General features: G+C 38.8%; 2 protein-coding genes across 2 annotated transcripts; one reads left to right on the forward strand and one right to left on the reverse strand.

The window, feature by feature from the left end:
• Positions 1 to 577: 577 nt before the first annotated feature.
• On the reverse strand, positions 578 to 12,595 carry LOC133406794 (signal-transducing adaptor protein 1-like). The gene is made up of 13 exons (XM_061684727.1): positions 12,406 to 12,595; positions 10,730 to 10,801; positions 10,045 to 10,164; positions 9,897 to 9,953; positions 9,658 to 9,800; positions 7,931 to 8,062; positions 7,578 to 7,647; positions 6,765 to 6,867; positions 6,597 to 6,686; positions 4,771 to 4,827; positions 4,651 to 4,683; positions 1,952 to 2,101; positions 578 to 900 (listed from the first exon to the last, which is right to left on the reverse strand). Exons 1-13 carry the CDS (start codon positions 12,490 to 12,492, stop codon positions 848 to 850), a joined length of 1,167 nt encoding a protein of 388 aa, XP_061540711.1. The 5' UTR covers positions 12,493 to 12,595; the 3' UTR covers positions 578 to 847.
• Positions 12,596 to 15,550: 2,955 nt separating this feature from the next.
• LOC133406195 (ras-related protein Rab-11B-like) lies at positions 15,551 to 19,697 on the forward strand. Its single transcript, XM_061683622.1, has 5 exons — positions 15,551 to 15,674; positions 17,515 to 17,710; positions 17,779 to 17,972; positions 18,068 to 18,148; positions 19,051 to 19,697. Exons 1-5 carry the CDS (start codon positions 15,635 to 15,637, stop codon positions 19,194 to 19,196), a joined length of 657 nt encoding a protein of 218 aa, XP_061539606.1. The 5' UTR covers positions 15,551 to 15,634; the 3' UTR covers positions 19,197 to 19,697.
• The last annotated feature ends 2,047 nt before the right edge of the window (positions 19,698 to 21,744 follow it).

Below are 21,744 nucleotides of genomic sequence, written 5' to 3' on the forward strand. Positions count from 1 at the left end.
TTAGTATAGTAGCAAAATATTGAGAGTACTTTGTTGGAACAAGTGATGCGACTGATGGAGAAAAATATGAAATAATAATGATGAGTTATGAAAGCAGATATAACAAGCTAAATGTCACACACTACTGTAAACACTCCTTTTTTCATTTTAACCTTTTACTAATTGATGGAGTGGTAAAGGATTGAGAGTACTTTGTAGGAAGTGACTAAAAAATAAAAATTGAAATAAAGCTGCAAGCAGATATGGCTGGTTTAACATCACACACTCAAATACTTCATAATCTGTTACCAATCAGTGAGGTAGTAAATCAAATAACTTTGTTGGAGCAAGTGATGTGATGTGGAGAAAAATGTGAAATTGTAATAATTAAAGCTGTGGGCACACATGCTAATTAATTCTCACACGTACTGTAAATACTTTTTTTTTTCACATTAACCTATCGTCAATCAGGTAATAAAGAAAAAAGAGGCTTGTTGTTGGACCGAGAGACAAAAGTGAAATGATATTAATCAAAGCAGCAATTAATGTTGAACAGGTCCCTGCGTTGAAAACAAAAATCAAATAACTTCAAGCAAGCTTACAGTGTCACATTATTGACTTTTATTGGCATCAAGTCCAACAATTTACATCTTGTAGAAAATTACAGTCAAATCACATGTGGGCTCAATTTACATCTGTGCCTGGTGTCACATATGTACAATTCATGTCAAAAGCGGACCAGCTCTTCAGTACATTTGCATTGGAGTGTCCGAGAAAAAGGGAAGGAAGAAAAAGTGCAGCTGGTCGTCATGGCGACAGACGCTTCGTCGGAGACGTTCACATTGTTTGGTTGCGGCGGGTGCGGTGGTCATTCGAGACACTTGGCCCTCTTCTCTAACTTCAGCATGAGTTCCGATATGGCTGCAGGAGCAAGGACATTGACAGTCAAGCCACACGTTCTTTGCATTTTGTATTACAGAGCAGTCGTTCAAATGCAAAGCTTGATTTATCATTCTTATGGTGCGTTCAATGTCCCAGTTCTGTGGAAATGTATTCGGATCAAAAGAAGGCCTTGCCTTAGTAGGAAGATTTCGCGAAGTCCGGGAAACTTTTAGGGTGGGGTTTACAATGCTGATCATATTTGAATGGAACTGTTTAGTTCTGTGAAGTACAAATGCCAAGTATGTAAAGTTCTTGGACTATTACCTTGGAAATGGGAACTTTTGAAGGACCATTGTGTGTTTGGACCAAAGGAGGTATTCTCTAAATTCATTTCATGTGGCCAAAACAAGGCCCTTACTTCTTTTGAAAGGTCTCGGCAACCTTTAGGCTAGGGTCGAGAGTGCTCAGCATCCATGAACTACAAATGTCAAGAATGTTAAAGTTCTAAGGAACTTTTGGAGTATCATTGTGTGTTTGGACCACAGGAAGTAGGGTCTAAATTTAGTTGTGAGGAAATTCATCTTGGGCCAAAAGAAAGTTTTGCCTACTTTTGAGAGGTCTAGGAAACCTTTAAACTGGGGTCAACATGGCTGAACATAATCTTAGAACCTCCAAGTCCCATGAACTTCAAATGTCAGGATTGTGAAGATTCAAGGAACCTTTATAATGTCATTATGTCATTGGACCACATGAAGCATGGTCTAAATTTAGGTCTGAGGCCATTTAATAGGGCCAAGAGAAGGCCCTATTAAGGCACTTGGTGGGACTTTTGAGAATCACTGATAATATATGACTCGAACTGTTTTGTTCCAGGAACGACAAGTCCCAAGAACATTTCCTGGAAATTTAAATGAAAATGTGGCATAAATGTTACCGCAAGAACAAGGAACCTTTGGAGGACCATTGTGTTTTCCGAACATGGTAAATATTGTCTAAATGTGGTTCCAGCGTAATTTATTGGTGCCAAAAGAAGTCCCTAGCGACTAGCGTCTGGCATCTAGATTTCCGTCTCGAGAGAGCCCGTACGTACTCTGGCCGTGCGGGTCCATGTGGGTCTTCATTTTCGGCTCCCTGTTGTGCGTGGACCTGGTGGCGGACGGCGCCGAGGGAGACGGCGGGAATTTGCGAGGGGCGGGCGTCGGAGCTTTCTGTGATTTCCCAGCCGCTTTGGTATCGGGCTCTGCACAGACAGGAAATCACATTTGTTTGACATGGAAACACCACAGGCCCAAATACTGTATGGTATTCATTCACATAGATGAAATAGAATTGCACTGCCTCATACTCTAAGGTGTCTAATATTTTGACTATTTTAACCATCTGTCTAGATATCTGTCTAGCTATCCATTTCCCCATTTATCTATAGCCGTTCATCACCCGTCACCTATCCATTTTCCGTGTATCTATACATTTACCCATCCTTCCATAAAAAAATCGGTATAACTGTCCATATAGCCACCTCTCCATCTCTTCATTTTCCACCTTCTATCTATCTATCTATCTATCTATCTATCTATCTATCTATCTATCTATCTATCTATCTATCTATCTATCTATCTATCTATCTATCTATCTATCTATCTATCTATCTATCTCCTTCCATCCATCCATCCATCCATCCATTAAGCCATCAATCGGTCGATCAACCATATAGCCAGCCATCCGTCTAACTGTCCATCCATCAATTGATCCATCCATACATATAGTCATCCATCCATTCATTTTCTATCTATCATCCATCTATCTATATATCCATATAGCCACCTATCCATCCATCCATCCATCCACCTATCCATCAATCAGAACAGTTTCTGACCTGAATTGTTTTACACACAACTTTATTGGCCTGTCGCCCTGACATCTGTGGTCATGAAGTCCATTGAACGTTTCGTGGTGGACCATCTCAAGAGCGTCACAGGTCCCCTGCTGGACCCCCTGCAGTTTGCCTACCGAGCAAACAGGTCTGCGGATGATGCAGTCAACATGGGACTGCACTTCATCCGAGATCACCTCAACAGTGCAGGGACCTACGCGAGGATCCTGTTCGTGGACTTCAGCTCAGCGTTCAACACCATCATCCCTGAACTCATTTCCTCCAAGCTTCTCCAGCTCAGCGTCTCGCCTGCCTTCTGCCAGTGGATTTACAGCTTCCTGACGGGCAGGACACAGCAGGTGAGGCTGGGAGAGACCACCTCATCCACACGCAGCATCAGCACTGGGGCACCCCAAGGTTGTGTCCTCTCTCCGCTGCTCTTCTCTCTCTACACGAACGACTGAACCTCAACGCACCCAGCTGTCAAACTCCTGAAGTTTGCAGATGACACCACTGTCATCGGTCTCATCAAGGACGGTGACGAGTCTGCATATTGACAGGAAGTGGAGCGGCTGGAGCTGTGGTGCGGCCGACACAACCTGGAGCTGAACACGCTCAAGACTGTAGAGATGATCGTGGACTACAGGAGGCATCCTTCGCCACAGCCGCCCCTCACGCTGTCCAGCTACCTTGTGTCAACCGTCGAGACCTTCAAGTTCCTGGGAATTACAGTCTCTCAGGACCTGAAGTGAACATCAACTCCGTCCTCAAAAAGGCCCAGCAGAGGATGTACTTCCTGCGGCTTCTGAGAAAGCACGGCCTGCCACAGGAGCTGCTGAGGCAGTTCTACACAGCGGTCATCAAATCAGTCCTGTGTTCTTCCATCACAGTCTGGTTTGGTGCTGCTACAAAAAAGGACAAACTCCTGACTGCAACGGACAATCAAAACTGCTGAAAGGATTGTCGGTACCCCCTTACCCACCCTTGAGGACTTGCACGCTGCCAGAACTAAGACAAGAGCGTGCAAAATCCTCTCAGACCCTCCACATCCAGGTCACCGGCTCTTCCGGCTCCTTCCCTCAGGTAGGCGCTACCGATCAATGCAAACTAGAACTAGCAGACATTCCAACAGCTTCTACCCTCTTGCAATCAACTTCTTAAACAGCTAACTTACAATTGCAACATGCTGCCAATTTCTTTGTCTGAGTTTGTTGTCACATTTCTGTCGGTCCAATTATATACTACTCGTGCACTCACTGTAGTAGTCTCGCCACGCTGCACTATTTGCATATCTGTTGTTGACCAATACTGGCCACTGCCAGAGTAGCATCTGCCCCATTTACACACTGACGGAGGAGTATGTGCAACATTTGCACAATCAACATTGTCCCAGATTATCGCACTACTAGTCACTTTAAACTGCATACACTCCTTGAAGTCTCAGCGCCCTTTGCACAATGGTCATTGTACCGGACTATTGCGAGATTAGTCATTCGAACTGCTCTAAGTGCTAGAGGACTCTGCATCTTTTTGCACAATTGTAAAAAAAAAAAAAATGAAAAGTTGTTCCAGCATTACCAGATAACTAGCAACCCTTTTTTGCTCAGTGACTGTTTTTTCTCTGTCTTTATGTCTCAAAAGTGTTATCTGTCAATTGATCTGTTGTCGTACTAGAGCGGCTCCAACTGACGGATTCCTTGTGTGTTTTTTGGACATACTTGGCAAATAAAGATTATTCTTATTCTGACATCTACAAAGCTACACTATCATAAACAATTAGGGGGGTGGTGCCCGTTAATATGCATTGCGGTGGTCTACCACCATGAATTCATCTCTATTTGCAAAATGCCAGCCAATGGAAACATTACGAAAAAAAAAGGTATTGACGGAAAATAAAAGTTCTAGATGAGACTCACCTGGTGACCGCTGCGCTGTGGAATCTTTGGGAACTGTGAAGCGTGACAAACGGTGAGTCAGTAAAGAGCACAAAAATTAAGCCTTGTCGGAGAGACAACCAGGAGATGACAGATACTCACTGTTGTCATTCAAATAGACATTTTCATTACAGTCTTCACTCCGCTCTTTTGGCAAAGCTGAGGGAGGAAAAAATTTATCAAACATGCCATTAGTCTTCACAGCTGTCACTCAGTGACAAATGCTTGCATGTGAACACAACCACAACAATCAGCTCTTCAGGCGCTTTTCTTTTTTTGCAGTGAAAGATTTTGCCTAGCCAGATATTTGTTTTTTGTTTCTCTATTGTGTTTGCTCAGCCTACACACAAAACATGTTTGAAATGTTTTCTATTTATGGAGAGATCATTGTCTCGACCATGGTCCAATATTAATTTTTTTAGGCATCCTATTTTTTTCCAGAGCTGTTTCTTAAAAAGAAGAGGGTTCCAAACAAAATCCAGCAAATAATGTTTGCTTTTATTTGCAGGTATTTCCTGAATTTTCAACTTTGAAAAAAAGTTTATTTTAATTTGTTTTTGTGTGATAATCTTATGCACTTTTTTGTCCTCTGCTGTTATGTTGCTCGCCGATTTAATCTATTTTAAAGAAAGACCATTTCATTTTAAAGTAGATTATTTTTGTATAAAGCTTCTGCTTTGCTTGCTGAGTGTAATCATGTGTTGTAAAGGGATAATTTTGCATACCTTATTGAAGAAAGATCCACATAATGTAATTGTGATGCATGTTATAAAATTTTTGTATTGTAATTTTATTTTTAGTTTAAATTTAAATTTATTGTGCAGTGAGTGATAGGTTTGCACACTTGAATAAAGAAATTCCTCAAAATAATAATAACTGCATTGAAGGGATACATTTAATAGAATTTTTGTGTTGTAGTTTTATGAAGAACAGAAAAGAAAATCCATTGTGCTGCAATAATGTGAAATTTAAAGGAGAGAAATCCATAAAATAATAATAATAAGAAATAATAGTGTTAATGTGTGAGACCACGAGAAGCTCATCCATGCATTTATCTCACGTAGGCTTGACTATTGTAATGGTCTTCTGACTGGACTCTCCCCCCCCCCCCAAAAAAAAAGCATTAAACAGCTGCAACTCATTCAGAACGCTGCAGGTCAGGTCAGGTTCTGACCAGAACAAAGAGATTGCTGCAATTCTAAAGGCTCACAGTCCGCTTTAGAATACACTTTAAAGTTCTGCTACTGGTCAATAAACCACTAAATGGTTTAGGTCCTGAATATATGAAACAAATGCTAGTAAAATATAAACCCAGTAGGGCTCTGAGATCTACAGGCTCAGGGAAAATAATGGAGCACTCCAAAGCAAACATGGTGAAGCAGCTTTTAGCTGCTATGCTTCTCACAAATGGAATCAATTGCCGGCAGAAGTCAAATCAGACCCAAGTGTCAATGTTTTTAAATCCAGGTTAAAAACTCTTCTTTTTTTCTCACGCTTATGATAAAGTATTTTAGAGAATTTTCACTTTTAAATGATCTTTCTTGCACTGTATGTTGCTTATCTTTATTTTTATATATACAGTATATATTTTTCCTCTTTGTTTTTAAGCTGCGTTTTATTTTCTTTGTCTTTATTTTTAAATGCTGTTAATCATGTAAAGCACATTGAGTTACCTTGTGTAGGAAATGCGCTATATATGTAAATAAATTTGCTTTGCTTTGCTGTTGAAGTGATGATTTTGTTGTTGTTGTGAGGCAGATGTGCTAACCAGTTTTTCTACCGTGCCGCCGCACTTTGTTATGGTTACGGAAAAAAAAAATCCAGACAAAACAATGTATCAGGAAAATGTTACTGTTCTTTTATTTACTTGATCTAATGACGTGTGTGTGTGTGTGTGTGTGTGTGTGTGTGCGTGCGTGTGTTTGTACCTGGTTTGGAGTGTAGAGCTGGCAGTGGGACGTACATGGAAGCTCCGCGCACCGTCTTCTCTCCATTTTCATTATCCAAGCCAATATAAGCTGCACAAGCAATTTAAAAAAAAAAAGGCCATAAAGAGAAGGCATTGCCACACAAAGAAAAGATTGAAAAGTACGTACAGATTTTTTGCTCGTAGGTTTCCTCCCTGGCCAGAGGCATCAGCACTCCTTCTGTCGCTTCAGAGAAGTAATTGATGATGTCAAGCAACGAAGCACACACGACCTACAAGCAAATACACACACACACACAGTGTCAATCACCTTTGTAGGCCGTGGTTGAGCAGGATCCTGTCCCAGCTGACTTAGGGCGAGAGGCAAGGTGGTAAATTTATTTTCTTATCAAAATAACATTGTAGCCATATTAGTGACAAGTCCATCCATCCATCCATTTCTTCCGCTTATCCGAGGTCGGGTCGGGGGGGCAGTAGTTTAGCAGGGAATCTGAGATTTGACTTCCAGACGGACCCTCCTCTCCAGCACCCCTGAATAGACCTTACCAGGGACGCTGAGGAGTGTGATCCCCCTGTAGTTGGAGCACACCCTCCGGTCCCCCTTCTTAAAAAGGGGGACCACCACCCCAGTCTGCCAATACAGAGGCACTGTATTATTTAAACTTAATCTAGGAATAATTAACAGATGATTTCATAAAATATATTTGTAAATGTGTTAAATGTATTAAATGTAGAAATTCTAGCAGAGAAAAATGTGACCTAATGAAAAGAATGGACCAGGCTGTGTGCGGCCATGGCCAACAAGCCACGATTTCCCAGCCCTGCCCTAGCTCCTAGTACTAATGGGCTTTTGTGCACTTTACACTTTGTTAATAGCACACGGGCGCTCCACCCAACGCATACAATGGACAAAAATTATCTTCATTTTTCTCCGGTAATGAAGTACTCATGATCTAATGCCAGGTTTCACGGATCTACTCACAGGATTATCCACTGCGATGGTGAAGCCGTCGTCCTGCTTGTGGCTCACAAGGTAATGTTTGAAGATGGGCCTGATGGAATGACAAGGCACAGACATGAGTTTAATACTACTACTAATAATAATAATACATCCATGCAGACATACTATTGTGCAGTGATTCCATCCACTGTGACTTAGTACATTAGTGTGGCAATTGAGATCATCAGGTGTATTGCAGGAAATTATCAAATTTCATTTCACTGGTCCATGTTACGTGAGATTTTTCTCATTCAAGATTGGTGCCTTGACTCAATAAAGTTTAGGAAACACTTAGGTAGTGTGGTGCGTGCGTGCGTGCGTGCATGCCAACGTACCCATTCATCTCTTCCCTGGTACTGATAGCGAAACCTGTGCCGTCCCGACTGGGCCTCAGCAACAGGTTTCCTCGGCTGGCCTGTCGCTCCAACAGAAGCTCTGCTTCCGTACGGGACACAAGGTGGAAGCAGCTATGGGACAGACCACATTAAAATGTGATAAAATGCAAACATGCTAGCAGTTGGCATGCTGACATAGCGCAAAATAGCAACTTGCCAGAAATAAAAACTGCATCATGTCCTGTCGTCAGATACAATTTCAAAAGGCGAATGAGGCTGGATAAAATGCTAACATTATAACGACTGGTATGCTAACATGTTGTGAGAAACCACCTGTAGCACTACTTCAAATGAGCATGGACAAAATGCTAACCTGCTAACAATTGATTTGCTAACATGTAGTGAAAGAGCAACTTGAGATCAAGCACTGAGGCAAATTAAAGTATGATTTTACATTATCCGTATTAGTCTGATACTATTTCAAATTAGAATGGAACATACATGCTAAAATGCTAATAATTGGTATGCTAACATGTAGCAAAACATCCAAAACAATTTCAGTCAACAGTTCCCAGTAATCCAAGGATTATATACATTACTTTCGTGATGGAGGTAAACTGGTTTTCATCTGGTTTATATGTTGACATACACCACAAGTGTCCATCTCAAGGCCCGCGGGCCAGATGTGGCCCATCACGTCATGTTATGTGGCCCGCAAGTGCTTAATTGGTCTTAAAAAAAGATTGTCTTTAAAATAGGTCTATGTTACTTTAAATTGTGCATTGACTGTAAACTACATTTCCCACAATGCATGGTGATTATGTTACCCACGAAATCGCCCGGCTTCAAAGTCTTTTTCAGATGGTGCCTTTTTGAAGCAGTGCATGCTGAATGTGTGTGAGCAGGTGTGCCCCAACCAGATGCAGTCTTTAAACAATGTCAGTTTGGCAAGAAACACGATCGCGGACCGAGTCAGGCAGCTAGCAGGAAACCTGACAAAAAAATTTGTTTTAAAGTTAATGTCATAACTTGTGTTTTGATAATATTTGTCTTTATTTACTTGTCTGATCCACACATTATGTGTTGTCTGTCACAGACGTGTTGTCTGTCCCACACCGCCGACATGTTTTTTTTGTTAAATAATTTTATTGCCGGTCAGATATTTACAGTACTACGTCAAAGGAGACGCGGCATTGAAATATACTGTACACGATGGCGACGCGGAGTAAATGTCTTTTGCGGAGATCAGATTGGCCAATTATGACGTTAAAGCCGATCAGCATAAAATGCTAATTATCGGCCAATACCGATCAAGCCGATCAGATCGGTGTAAAGTCTAGTTTGACCATTGATCAACGGAGTAATGTGGGTTTCTTAACCTGACAAATTTAAAGGATTATTGTTATAGTAACAGTAGTATTTTTTTTCTCATCTATGCAAATGCATATGTAATATTTATCCCTTCAAGAAGTAATAAATGCGGAAAGTTATTTAACAATATGTTATGGAGTAGTTACATTTATTATACATTATATTTGGTTACATTGATACTTGTTTTACATTTACATCTGGCCCATTGAGGGCAACCGTTATGCTGATGTGGCCCTCGGTGAAAAGGAGTTTGACACCCCTGACATACAAAGTACTATACAGGCCGACACCTACAATAAATGATTAACCCGTCATAACCCACTCAGGGTTTCGTTGTCCTGAACCTGAATACTCACTCTGGCATTTCCTTTGTGGACTCTACACCGGAACAGGGAGAAAACTGTTGGACATTTCGGAGTCTATCTTTCTCCTTTTTCACCACCTCTTCCAGCATGAGCATCTGGCCCGGCAGCAGGTTCAGCGTCGACGGCACCGACAGCTACAGCGTACACAAAACACAGCATCTTCATGCAACACTCCAATTAATAATTCACAATCCATAATATTAATAATACACGTGAGTAGTGACGCAAACCTCAGCCACCGATTGAATGAAGCCCTTCCACAGTTCCCGAGCCTCGGCATTGGGGGCCTGGAGAGGAAATGGTTTGTCACGAAGTGGACTTGCGTGCGTGTAAATGAATAATCTGTACTGAATTGATCAATTTTAATATTTCCCTCACAGAGAATTTGATGTTGCTGTCTTTGATCTGGAGGTTCATTTTGGCTGCATCCAAGTTGTAATCCATTGTATTGTCGTCTGTTATCGTGATGGGCCCGCTGAACTCCAGCTTTTCAATGTACTGTTGAAACGCCCGCACGTGAGAATTCAACATTCAAATGCTAGCATGCTAACAGTTGGTACGCAAACATACGGCGAGACAGCAATTTAAAATACATACAGATTGGAGATGATTTTACATCTTGCCTGGTTGTCAGGCACTATTTTCAAATTAAAATGGATAAAATGTTAACAGTTGGTATGTTAATACATAGCAAGATGGCAACTTGAATACAGTAATATAGATGAGAATTTTACATCTTGACCGGTTGTCAGGCAAATATTTCAAATTAAAATGGATCAAGTGTTGTTGCAAGATAGCAACTTGAATACAAGCATATCATTAAGGTCATGCCCGTTTATCAAGTACCATTGTAAATGAACTTGGATCAAATGATAACATTCTATCAATTGTTGTGCTAACATGTAGCAAGATGGTAACTTGATTACAAAACAAAACAAAACACTCAAGACAGATTGGGGATAAGGATCTAATATTATGCTCTGCAGTCGGAGACTTTCAAATAAGAATGGGTAAAATCCTAACATGCTAGCAGTCGGCTTCATTTAATTCAAATGTTACTTACGTCAGTGTCCCTCTTGTCGTTGAAGAAGTAAAGCGCATTGCCGCACAAACAAGTCCACAGCTTACGCGATTTCTGCAGCGGCAAACGAGAGAGATTGATAACGTTTAGCGACGATGGAAATTATGCAGACAAAATTCCCATGAGTGAATGAGCCAGCAAGGTAACATAATAACCGAGTATTGGATGAGGGAATGATTGTGTGTCATTATCATTGCTTGCATAAACAGTTCAGCAGATACTGGTGCAAGTACGAAAATGTGGTTACAAAATGTTAACGTGCCAGTTTGCGTTGGATACAGGCCATGTTGCATTGACGAGACCAGACGGTCCGACCAGTTTTTACCTCACAACATCATGTCAGAACACAGACGCATCAATAAAGGTATCATTATACAGTTCGTAATATGTACCGTATAGGTGTCAACATGCTAACAGTTGACGTGCTAACATGTAGTGAGATTGCAATTAAAGGACAAAACCACAAGTGCTAACATGCTAACAGTCGATACACTAATATATGGCAATTTAAGGACACAAAACGCCCAGACGGATCAATAAGCATTTTACATTATGCCCATTAGTCAGGTACAATTTCAAATGAAAATGGATCAAACGCTAACGTGCTATAAACTCTTAACATGTTGGGATTTTATCATCATCATTTTTAAATTGTCCTTGACTACAAAGCATGAGGTAAAATACTTATTCATCCCTCTGAGTATTTACTGTCCTAAAGTTGCTATCTTGCTATATGTTAGTGTATCAACAGTTAACATTTGATCCATTCTCATTTGAAAAAATCCTCCTCGATCTGCTTTAGCGCTTTATATACTCAATTTGCGGTAGTTTACTAACTGGTAGCATGTTAGGATTTGACCTTTTCTACTACGTTGAAGTTACTTCGTGGAAAAGTGCCATTCGTTGGCGTATGTCCTTGGTCATTCGCACATTAGTCAATATTAATGTGCGTATGTCATTGACGTTTAATTGCTTTTGCTTTTTTTTGTATTGCTCACATCATATTGATGCTTTCCCTGGTCGCAATCCAGTTTTTGTTTCCTGAATTGCTGTCATTGTCATAGCCTTCCCCTTTGTTGTTACTGTTCTGTGGAGTCATCACACACACCCACAACAGAAAAAAAAAAAAAAAGAAAAAAAAAACATTAGCAATTGCTCTACGTTGTGACTCAGTATTTCCAGAGACCGTGTTACTATTACGTAAGTAAAAAAAAAAAACTGGAATGTTTTTGCATGCATGCATACTTTGAAAGACATATTGTATAAAATACAATAGCCAAATTGTCTTGAAATCATGACAAAATTAACCATTGTTCCAGTACATGTTGATAACACTTTAATCTTTATAGCAAGAAATTATTTTTGACTTCTTTCTGTTTTTACTTTTTCTTAAAAATCAATTGACCATTTTCATTTTGGAAAGAAAAAAGGTTTTTAAATGTATGCGCACGTTGGAAGACATTTGAAACTCAACAATTATTACATGTATTGATTTTGGGGGGCGGGGAACCCAACTACGTTACATTTAAAAATGTCTTTGAAGTTGAGTTTCAGAACAATGCATCAAATCAACACGCTGACTTGAAATCACACCAAAATTAATCATTTCCATTTTATATGTTAATTGAACTCATTAAGTTTCATTCCTTTGACTTTACCTTGTCTTTAAAGGACCTCTTTTCCAAGTAGCCCTCGTAGTAGCAGTGCACCAGCATGCTAAAGGGCCGTCCTTGTCGTTTGTTCATCTATAAAGATTCTACAGCACCTTTGTCACCCGTCAATTGGAAAGCATGTCCTCGATCCGACTAAGAACCTGACATTCGAGTGACGCAAAGATATAGTTTGCTCTTTGACCAGGGATTGGTCCACAGGATCTGTGTGTGTGTGTATGCATGTACTACAAGCTTTTTCCTCAAGCATGGAAAGCACCTGGCTTCAGGTCAGAAAGCCCAAAAGTTGAAGAACTAGTGGAACTGGACGTTCACGTCTTTTCCCGCCAACAATCATGCAATCTTGGCTGTCTTAATGTTTATATATATATATATATATATATTTTTTTTTTTTTTGTATCACACTAAAACACAATGACAGGGACTGCATACATAGAGATGTATGTATGTTTTTTAAAAAAATTGCCTATACAAATTATTGTAATACATTTAAATCTTTTTTTTTTTGCTTTAGTGACTGTAAAAAGTGTTCGATCATCATTCTGTCATAAAATGTAATGACAAATTTCATTTCATTTCTTTTTTTTAAACTGTCAAAAATGTTCAGTCATTGTAATTCTGTCATAAAATGTAATAAGCACAATATAAATAGTCACTTTAGTGTGTTTTTGAAACATTTTGACTCTTTTTTTAATTGGATTTATTTATTTATTTATTTTTATTTTTTTTTAGTACATTTTCATTGTTTTAATTTTAGTAACTTTGTCAGAGGCGGCACGGTGGATGACCGGTTAGAGCGTCTGCCTCACAGTTCTGAGGGCTTGGGTTCAATTCCCGGCCTCACCTGTGTGGAGTTTGCATGTTCTCCCCGTGCCTGTGTGGGTTTTCTCCGGGCTCTCCAGGTTTCATCACAAAAACATGCATGGCAGGTTAATTGAAGACTCTAAATTTCCCGCAGGTGTGAATGTGAGTGGGAATGGTTGTTTGTTTATTTGTGCCCTGCGATTGGCTGGAAACCAGTTCAGGGTGTACCCCGCCTCCTGCCCGATGATAGCTGGGATAGGCTCCAGTGCTCCCTTGTGAGGATAAGCGGCTCAGAAATTGAAAAAATGGAAACTTTGTCAGATATCTTCAATTATCATCATTCGGTCATAATATTAAAGGACTAATTATTGTGGTGCATTTTTACTTTTTTTATTCTGCTAAATTTGTCAAAAATTTTCAGATATCATCATTCAATCATAATATTTGATGAAAATGTATCGTGATCAATTATTGTGAGTATCGTTATCATATTTCCATTTAATTTGTATTTAAGTCACTGTAAAAAATGTTCACTCATCATTCTGTCATATATTTAATGGCAAATTATCGAAACACATTTCCCTTTTTTTCCAGTTTAGTGAATTTGTCAGAAATAGTCAATCATAATTCTGTCAAAAGTTTGTCAAAAATAGTCAATCATAATTCTGTCAAAATATTTAATGAGGGCATTTTAAAAAACACTTTAGTAACTTTTTCAAACATTTTCCATGCTCATCATTTTTCACAAGATTTGATGACAAACTATTCTAGCCCATTTCCATAACTCCATTTTCAATTTTATTTTTTATTTTATTTTAGTAACTTTGTAGTATTTTAGTATCTTTCAGGAATGTTTAATCATCATCATTCTGTCAAAATTATTGCAACACATTTCCATTTGAATTGTGTCTAACTCACTGCCAAACATTTTCAGTCATCATCACTCCGTCATACATTTAATATTGTAGTACAGTTGCTTCATCCTTTCATAATATTGAATGAGAACACTTTGCACTGAAGACAGTTACACATTTCCTCAAATTACACATTGCACACAAATACACTACAGGCATGTTGATGCTGTTACCACATTTAACATTCAAAATGTTCTTTATGAAATTCAAATTAAGATTTTTTTTTAATTTAAAACAAACATTTGTTGTGTCAGATCAGAATTCTATTAAATATTGTACTTTGTTATGACGCTGCTGTTGCCACAGTCAAATTTATTTATTTTTTAATATAAGGTTAATGAATTTATATGTATGTATTTAAATATATGAGTATTTTTATTTGTATATATTCATATTTTTGTTTATTTATTTTCATGTTGCTGCTGCTGCCATTTGCCAGTTTTGTTTATTTCAGTTCAGCATTTTTCAATAATACTTTGCCATGTGAGGCACGGCGGTCGACTGGTTAGAGTGTCTGCCTCACAGTTCTGAGGACAGGGGTTCAATCCCCCCCCTTGTGTGGGGTTTACATGTTATCCCCCAGCCTGTGGGGGTTTTCTCCGGGCACTCTGGTTTTCCTTCCACATGGTAGGTTAATTGAAGTCTCTAAATTTCCCGTTGTTGTGAAAGTTTGTATGTGCACTGCGATTGGCTGGCAACCAGTTCAGGGTGTGCCCCGCCTCCTGCCCGATGATAGCTGGGATAGGCTCCAGCACGCCCACGACCCTAGTGAGGAGAAGCGGCTCAGAAAATGGATGGATGGGTGGATACTTTGCCATGTTGCGCTTTTACCATATTTCAAATTGTAAATGTTAGGGTTTTCAAATTCAATTTAAATGAATTTAATTGTGTTTATTCTATTATTAATATTTGTCAGCGTTTTATTTCCGTAATTTTATTGTATTCATTGTAAAAATAAAATGTAACTAATTACGTTCTAAAAATATTTGTATTAATCTTTTTAAAGTTTTTTTTAATTTTCAGTTAAGATTTTGTTTTAATAATACATACTTTGTCATGTTGATACAGTTGACAACATCAAATGTTTTATTGGCTATTTTCATGAATTTATTTTCATTACTATTATTTTAAAATTAAGTAATTGTGTTAATTTGTATTTTCAATTTGTATCCATTCTTAAGTTTTTATTCATTATTTTAGTTCCAATTTAAAAAAATAATAATAGTCAAGTTGGTGCTGTTAATAGCTTCGCATGCTTTTTTAAAATAATCTATTAATTTGGGTTTATTAATGTTTGTAAATGTTTTTACCACTCCAGCAATAATTGAAAAGGTTATATGAGGCTGATGACGTTGACAGGTCATGTCATGTGACAATGTGACTTCATCATCTCATGTTTCCGGCCGTGGCGTCAGGTGACGTCATAGCCTCCCGTCCCTTGCACATCTGACTGACTGACTGACGAACGGACTGATTGACTGTAGAGCGTCAATGAGAGCATGGCGAACAGAGACGACGAATATGATTTCTTGTTCAAAGGTAACAAGATGGCTTTTCTTGACGTTGCCGGATAGGCGACGTCGGGTAACTCCTGGTGGTGGCGGTGGCTAATGCTAACTAGCGGCGCTGTTATTTATTTATTTATTTATTTATTTTACAAGCGCTTTGTCGCTATTGTCAAATATGTCATGTGGTACAAACATTTTAGCCTCGACTACTGAGTCGTTGAGTTATTATATTTGCGTGCGGAAAAAGTATTTCGCTCTTGTTTGCGAATTTAACAGCGGTTGCCGTGATTTAGCCCCGCCAGCTAATTGCTAACCCGATTCAATTCCCGAAAACTTTATTTGTCTACGCCACTGCCGTTAACACAATAATTTGGTAGGGGTTGGCAACCTTAAATACTCAAATACCCTTATAAATTATTCATAAAACACTTTTATTTTGAATAAAATAAATAATACTCTTACATTTAATTAAATACGTAAATAAATACTCTCTCACTAACAAATGTTAAGTTTTGGACTGAACATTTGTTAGTGATATTGTGTGCTGGTATGGTTTTTCCCTTTTAAGGGAGAATAATTAAATTAAAAAACAACAACAACAACAACAACACCGGGAGCCACAAAACCCTTTTAACATTTAAAGTGAGGATAACATGTTGTTTTACTTTACGTTTGTATGTATAGAAACGATAGTGTTTTGCAGTTAACTGCTACAGAGAACACGCAATTTAATTTCTGCATGCAACACAAACTGATGAAAAAAGATGCTTGTTTGAAGTTACTTTAAGATTAAATAGTCTATTTGAGTACTCGTTTTCATGAAATTAAAGGTAAATTATTCACTTACAGCGAAGCAAAAATGCAAACCAAAATTGCTGTCTGTTTCTGTATTACGTCATTTTTATCGCGCTTTTGTAGCGCTTCCAGTCATCTGTCAACCTGACTAGAAAATGTTTTTTTGTTTTTTTGTTACTGAAAAATGTAAACTATATATTTGCAAAATAATAGCCAATTAATATATATTTTACCTGGTTAATGTGATTTTTGCTCCAGAACCTCAGCTCAGAACGTTGGCGCATACTGTATGGGTTTTAAGACGTCATCTTCATTTTCATACACGATTGTAAGCTATCATCTGTGAGGCGTGAGCGATATTTTAATAAACTTCATGTAGCACGTCGCATTAAACGTTCGGTTTTCTTCTGAAAATTGTCTTGTCGTCAATCCACAAGTCCGAAATAAGCAGATTCGCATTGCAATTTGGGAGTCAAAATGTGCATTTTGCACCTCATGAAAACACATTGTAAAGCAAAACAGCAAGTCGCTGATTTTTAAGTTTTTTTCCGCTGAGCACGAGCTGGAGAAAGCCGGCGCTCGCCGTACAGCACGCCGTCGGCTCCCCGAGCGGTCGCCTCTGTCGCCGGGCCCAAATTATTTTCTTAGAATATTTCATTTTGTTTCTGAGAACACAGATTTGATGCGCCTTGCCAAAAGGTTCCGGTTTTGTCTCGTCTGTCCTAAGGTCATTAAAGGCACACATCCACCATGCGTACAGAAATTGCTCTAAATAAAACTGAGAATGTAAAGAAACAAATTGGTTTTATTTTTATAAAAATCCAGTTCTATTTTTCTTCATTAAAAACATTGTTTTTGGATGTTTCTTTGGGGCTGCGCTGAGACATTTCAATTCATTGGTTTTACATACAAGGAAACTGAGTCACAAGCATGGTCACAGAACAAAAACTTGTAAGTCAAGGCACCACTGTACCTTGACAAGACTTTTTTTTTTTTTTTTTTTTTTCTTTATTGTTCTCTAGCCGCTGCGTCTTCCTCTTGAGTCTCATTGTTCTTCTTTTCAACCTTGCTCACAGTTGTGCTGATCGGAGACTCCGGGGTGGGCAAGAGCAACCTTCTCTCGCGCTTCACCAGAAACGAGTTCAACCTGGAGAGCAAGAGCACCATCGGAGTGGAGTTCGCCACCCGCAGTCTGCAGGTGGACGGCAAGACCATCAAGGCTCAGATTTGGGACACGGCCGGACAGGAACGCTACCGAGCCATCACCTCGGCGTGAGTGTTTCCCCCGCGCGTGCGGTTTGTTTGCAAGCGAAGGAGTTGACCGTGTTTACCGGCGTCAGGTACTACCGGGGCGCGGTGGGCGCTCTGCTGGTGTACGACATCGCCAAGCACCTGACGTACGAGAACGTGGAGCGCTGGCTGAAGGAGCTGAGGGACCACGCCGACAACAACATCGTCATCATGCTGGTGGGAAACAAGAGCGACCTGCGACACCTCAGGGCCGTGCCCACCGACGAGGCGCGGGCATTCGCTGGTAAATTCCCCCCCCCCCCCCCCCCCCCCCAAACAAATAAAAATGACTCGATCGATAGAAAATAGGTGATGAATTTGGATGTTCCTCCTGGTCAGAAAAGAACACGCTGTCGTTCATTGAGACGTCAGCGCTGGACTCCACCAATGTAGAAGAGGCCTTCAAGAACATTTTAACAGGTGGGAACACACCACACTCCACTTTGATCATATTAACAAACCATTTTGCCATCCAGCCATCTTCCATAGCATAGCGCTTATCCTCATAAAAGCTTCCTCTATTAAGCCACAATCTCTCAGCCTGACACTTTGCATTTTCTGCAGTTGAGGGTGGACCTGTTTTGTACATTTTCTTATTCTATGTAACATTTATTTGAATAATGTAACACCACTTTTTGAGGAATTGCCAGAAACACCCCACAAAAAAATTATCATTTAAATAAAACAATACGTAATTATAAAAATACATAAAAGATACAAATAAAATAAAGTGAAAAGAACACCTTACCTCAAATGGAGGCCTACTTCTGTCTTTAGTTAAGTAAACAAATGCCCTTGCCCCTATTTGATTTATTTATTTTTATTGTATCTAACTAAAAAAATATTTGTCTCTCTTCACGCAATGTTATGTTTGTATTTATTTTATTATGTATTGTATTTTCTTTGTTAAGGAAATGAACACCCACTGACATTATTTGAGAAAATACTAAAAATTGATTCTGGGGGGGGAAAAAAAAAAGCAAACTAAAATACAATAATTAAAAATCATTAAAAAAATACTGCAAGGACTGCAATTGGCTGGCAACCGGTTCAGGGTGGACATCGCCTCTCGCCTGAGGTCTGCAAGGATAGACTCCAGCACACCTGCAACTGGATATGTGGGATAGAAAATAGATGGATGGTTGAAATAATTGATGCCTTACCTCCAATAAAGACTAGAGACCTGCTAGCTACTCTTACGAGTTATGTAAATACACACCAGAATGACATTTATTTTTGCTACAGTGGTTGAAAGAAATTGCTAAATTTATTATTTTCTTTTATCTTTTGTGTGTGTGTTCTTTGTTTCTGTGGGGCTGCAGAAATCTACCGCATCGTGTCCCAGAAGCAGATGGCGGAGCGGTGCACGCACGACGAGTCGCCGGGCAACAACGTGGTGGACATCAGCGTGCCACCCACCAGCGACGGCCACAAGGGGCCCAGAGTGCAGTGCTGCCAGAACCTGTGACCTTCATCAACATCCTCCACCTCATCCTCCACCCTGGCTTCGTCTGGGATGAGCACCTTTTTCTTTTCTCTTCCTTCTGTCATTAAAGACACGTGTTGAATGTTGACTGAGCTGCTGTCAGGGAGCATTTCAGCGCTGACCAAACAGTCTCAAGGCACTCAAGCAGTATTAGGGGCTCGCTGTCCATCTTCTTTTGCATCATGCCAAATATATTTATGTAACGTCATCATTGTCTATTTATTGAACACTTATTGCTTATAGTTGTCACAGGTTTTTTTTTTTCTCTTGAAGATTTCAAGACTGATTATGTTTACAATAAAATGATCAAACTCTAAATGTATTATTTTATTTTGTCAGAATAACATCCATACCAAACTTTATGCCTTTAGAAAAGATGAATTGTTATCAAGTTTGTTCTTATTGCAGCTGCACTGTGAAATACTGGAAACTTTTTGTAATACAAGTACAAAACTATTATGTCAATGCTGTCTGAATAAAATTCTATTCAAATATCAGGCACAGTTTTGAAGCCGCTCTTGTATTGGATTTCACTTGAGGTGTACCTGATGCTCAACCCAATTCAAAGACAAAACCTTAGATTTTAGCAGTACAGTATATCTAAAAACCTAAAAGGAAACCAAACTCAAAATATTTTTAATTTAAAGGAAACAACAATTTGTAAAAAATACAAGTGTATTTACAATTTAAACAATGAAAATGTTATTGTCAAAAATTAAAAAGGAACCCAAATAAAATTGTAACATACAATATTTAAAAGGCCAATATAATTTATAAATATTTTCATGAGTTTCAAAAACCTGAAATTTTATATTTAAGAAATTAAAAGGTAATGTGGAAGTTCAAAGAAAAAAAAACCATAAAATATATTAAATACTTAGATTAGAAAGTGAAAAAGAAAATCAAACCTGAAAATTATAACTAATATATTAAATTTATTTAAATTATTTAGAAAATTAAAAATGAAACCACATACATAAAATATAATTTATGCGTAAAATTCTTTAAATTAATTTTTAGAAATACATTACCTTATTAAAATTAATAAAGAAACTAAACAAAGGGTCCTTTTGGTTGTCAAAAGGGCTCTATTACAAATTTGATGATACTAAAGGGGAGAAACATAATTACAGTACATCAAACTTACAATACATATGGCAACCTGCAGCACATTGGCCATAAACATATACTGTGCTGTACATACAGTATAGAGCATTTGATGCAGCAAAGCCCGCTGTGCAATTCTCAAAACAAATTAATACCCAGAGGAACTGTAACAAAACATTTAACCCACAAATGGTTATCGTACATAACAATTTGTTATTGTACATGAAAAAGATCCCTGGCCCCTGATGTAAAGGATTTGGAGGGGGGGGGGCTGGAAAATCTCCCCACTGGATGTGCCAAACAGTAAACACACAGATAACAAACCGCTCATAAGCTTGTAAGACAGATGAGCCCTACTCTGCTCACAAATCCTCCTCCCGGCCCTCTTTGAACACTGGCAGTAGAAACAAACAAAACGATTAAAGAGCATTTTGCGGGTCAGCCAGTGCTGTAGTACAAAAGGAGATGCCATAGCAAAGCCTCAGCAAAAGGTAAAGGCCAATATATGTGAAAAATGTTGACTTTGTTCCCCATTCTGTGTCAGTGCCGTTTGTACAGAGCAGTGACATTGGGTAAAAAGTAGAAAAACACCAGATTCTACACATAGTGTGAAAAGTAGGTTTTTTTTGTGCGTTTTTAATAAGAATCATCAATATGAATACAACCACACAGCCACAACTCAACAATCATTAATTCAAATAAATAATCCAATCTAACACACTTTACTAAATGAAGTGCAAGCATGGCAAATAATACGGCGCTCTAAACAAAAGTGCTGTTGTTACAATAACATGTTTATGGCTGTTATCAGGGGCCCCATTACTATGCTTTCAGCTTAGTAAAAAAACAAAAACAAAAAAACAACAATTTGATAATACATAAAATACTAATCAACCGTCTCCCAAATGGTGTTATGTCAAGACAATCTGTGCAGAATTCTGATCTTGAACAAGAATTATTTTTTTTTCTCCAGGACAAGTTGGACCCCTTGAAAAAGCCAAAATGACCCTAAAACGGCTGCCTTAAAGTAAAGTGGTAGACTTAATAGTTCTACTCAAGATCAACATTCCCACTGGCTTGGAGGCCTAAAAACCTAAGATGTTAGGATGAACACTCCTCCAAAATGGGGTTCGGCGCATCTCCTCAAAGTGGCATTTTTTGTTTTGACAAGTCATCAAATTTTGCTCCCACGCTGAGTTGCCACAAAAACAAAAACACTCAAATACCTCACAATTTAGCATTGTCCATCTGTCTAGTATATGAGGTTCAGATTGGGTAGAAATCTGACAAAATCTACACTGGACACCTGGAAATGCCCGCTTTAAAGCAAAATGGCAGATTCCTGTGTTTTCGGGCCTGGCTTCTTGAAACTTTTTTTGTGCGTGTACTTATGATAGAGACGCCTACCAAATTTAATATTTTT

This window comes from Phycodurus eques, chromosome 8, assembly GCF_024500275.1.
Source record: "Phycodurus eques isolate BA_2022a chromosome 8, UOR_Pequ_1.1, whole genome shotgun sequence".
NCBI lineage: Eukaryota > Metazoa > Chordata > Actinopteri > Syngnathiformes > Syngnathidae > Phycodurus > Phycodurus eques.

Bases quoted from the DNA above. Each gene is read 5' to 3' on its own strand.
- LOC133406794 (XM_061684727.1), bottom strand. From the start codon at position 12,492: ATGAACAAACGACAAGGACGGCCCTTTAGCATGCTGGTGCACTGCTAC. The intron at 10,802-12,405 runs GTAAAGTCAAAG...TTGCCGCTGCAG, and splicing joins AGAGGTCCTTTAAAGACAAG to AAATCGCGTAAGCTGTGGAC. The intron at 8,063-9,657 runs GTGAGTATTCAG...TCTGTCCCATAG, and splicing joins TCCACAAAGGAAATGCCAGA to CTGCTTCCACCTTGTGTCCC.
- LOC133406195 (XM_061683622.1), top strand. From the start codon at position 15,635: ATGGCGAACAGAGACGACGAATATGATTTCTTGTTCAAAG. The intron at 15,675-17,514 runs GTAACAAGATGG...CCTTGCTCACAG, and splicing joins ATATGATTTCTTGTTCAAAG to TTGTGCTGATCGGAGACTCC. The intron at 18,149-19,050 runs GTGGGAACACAC...GTGGGGCTGCAG, and splicing joins CTTCAAGAACATTTTAACAG to AAATCTACCGCATCGTGTCC.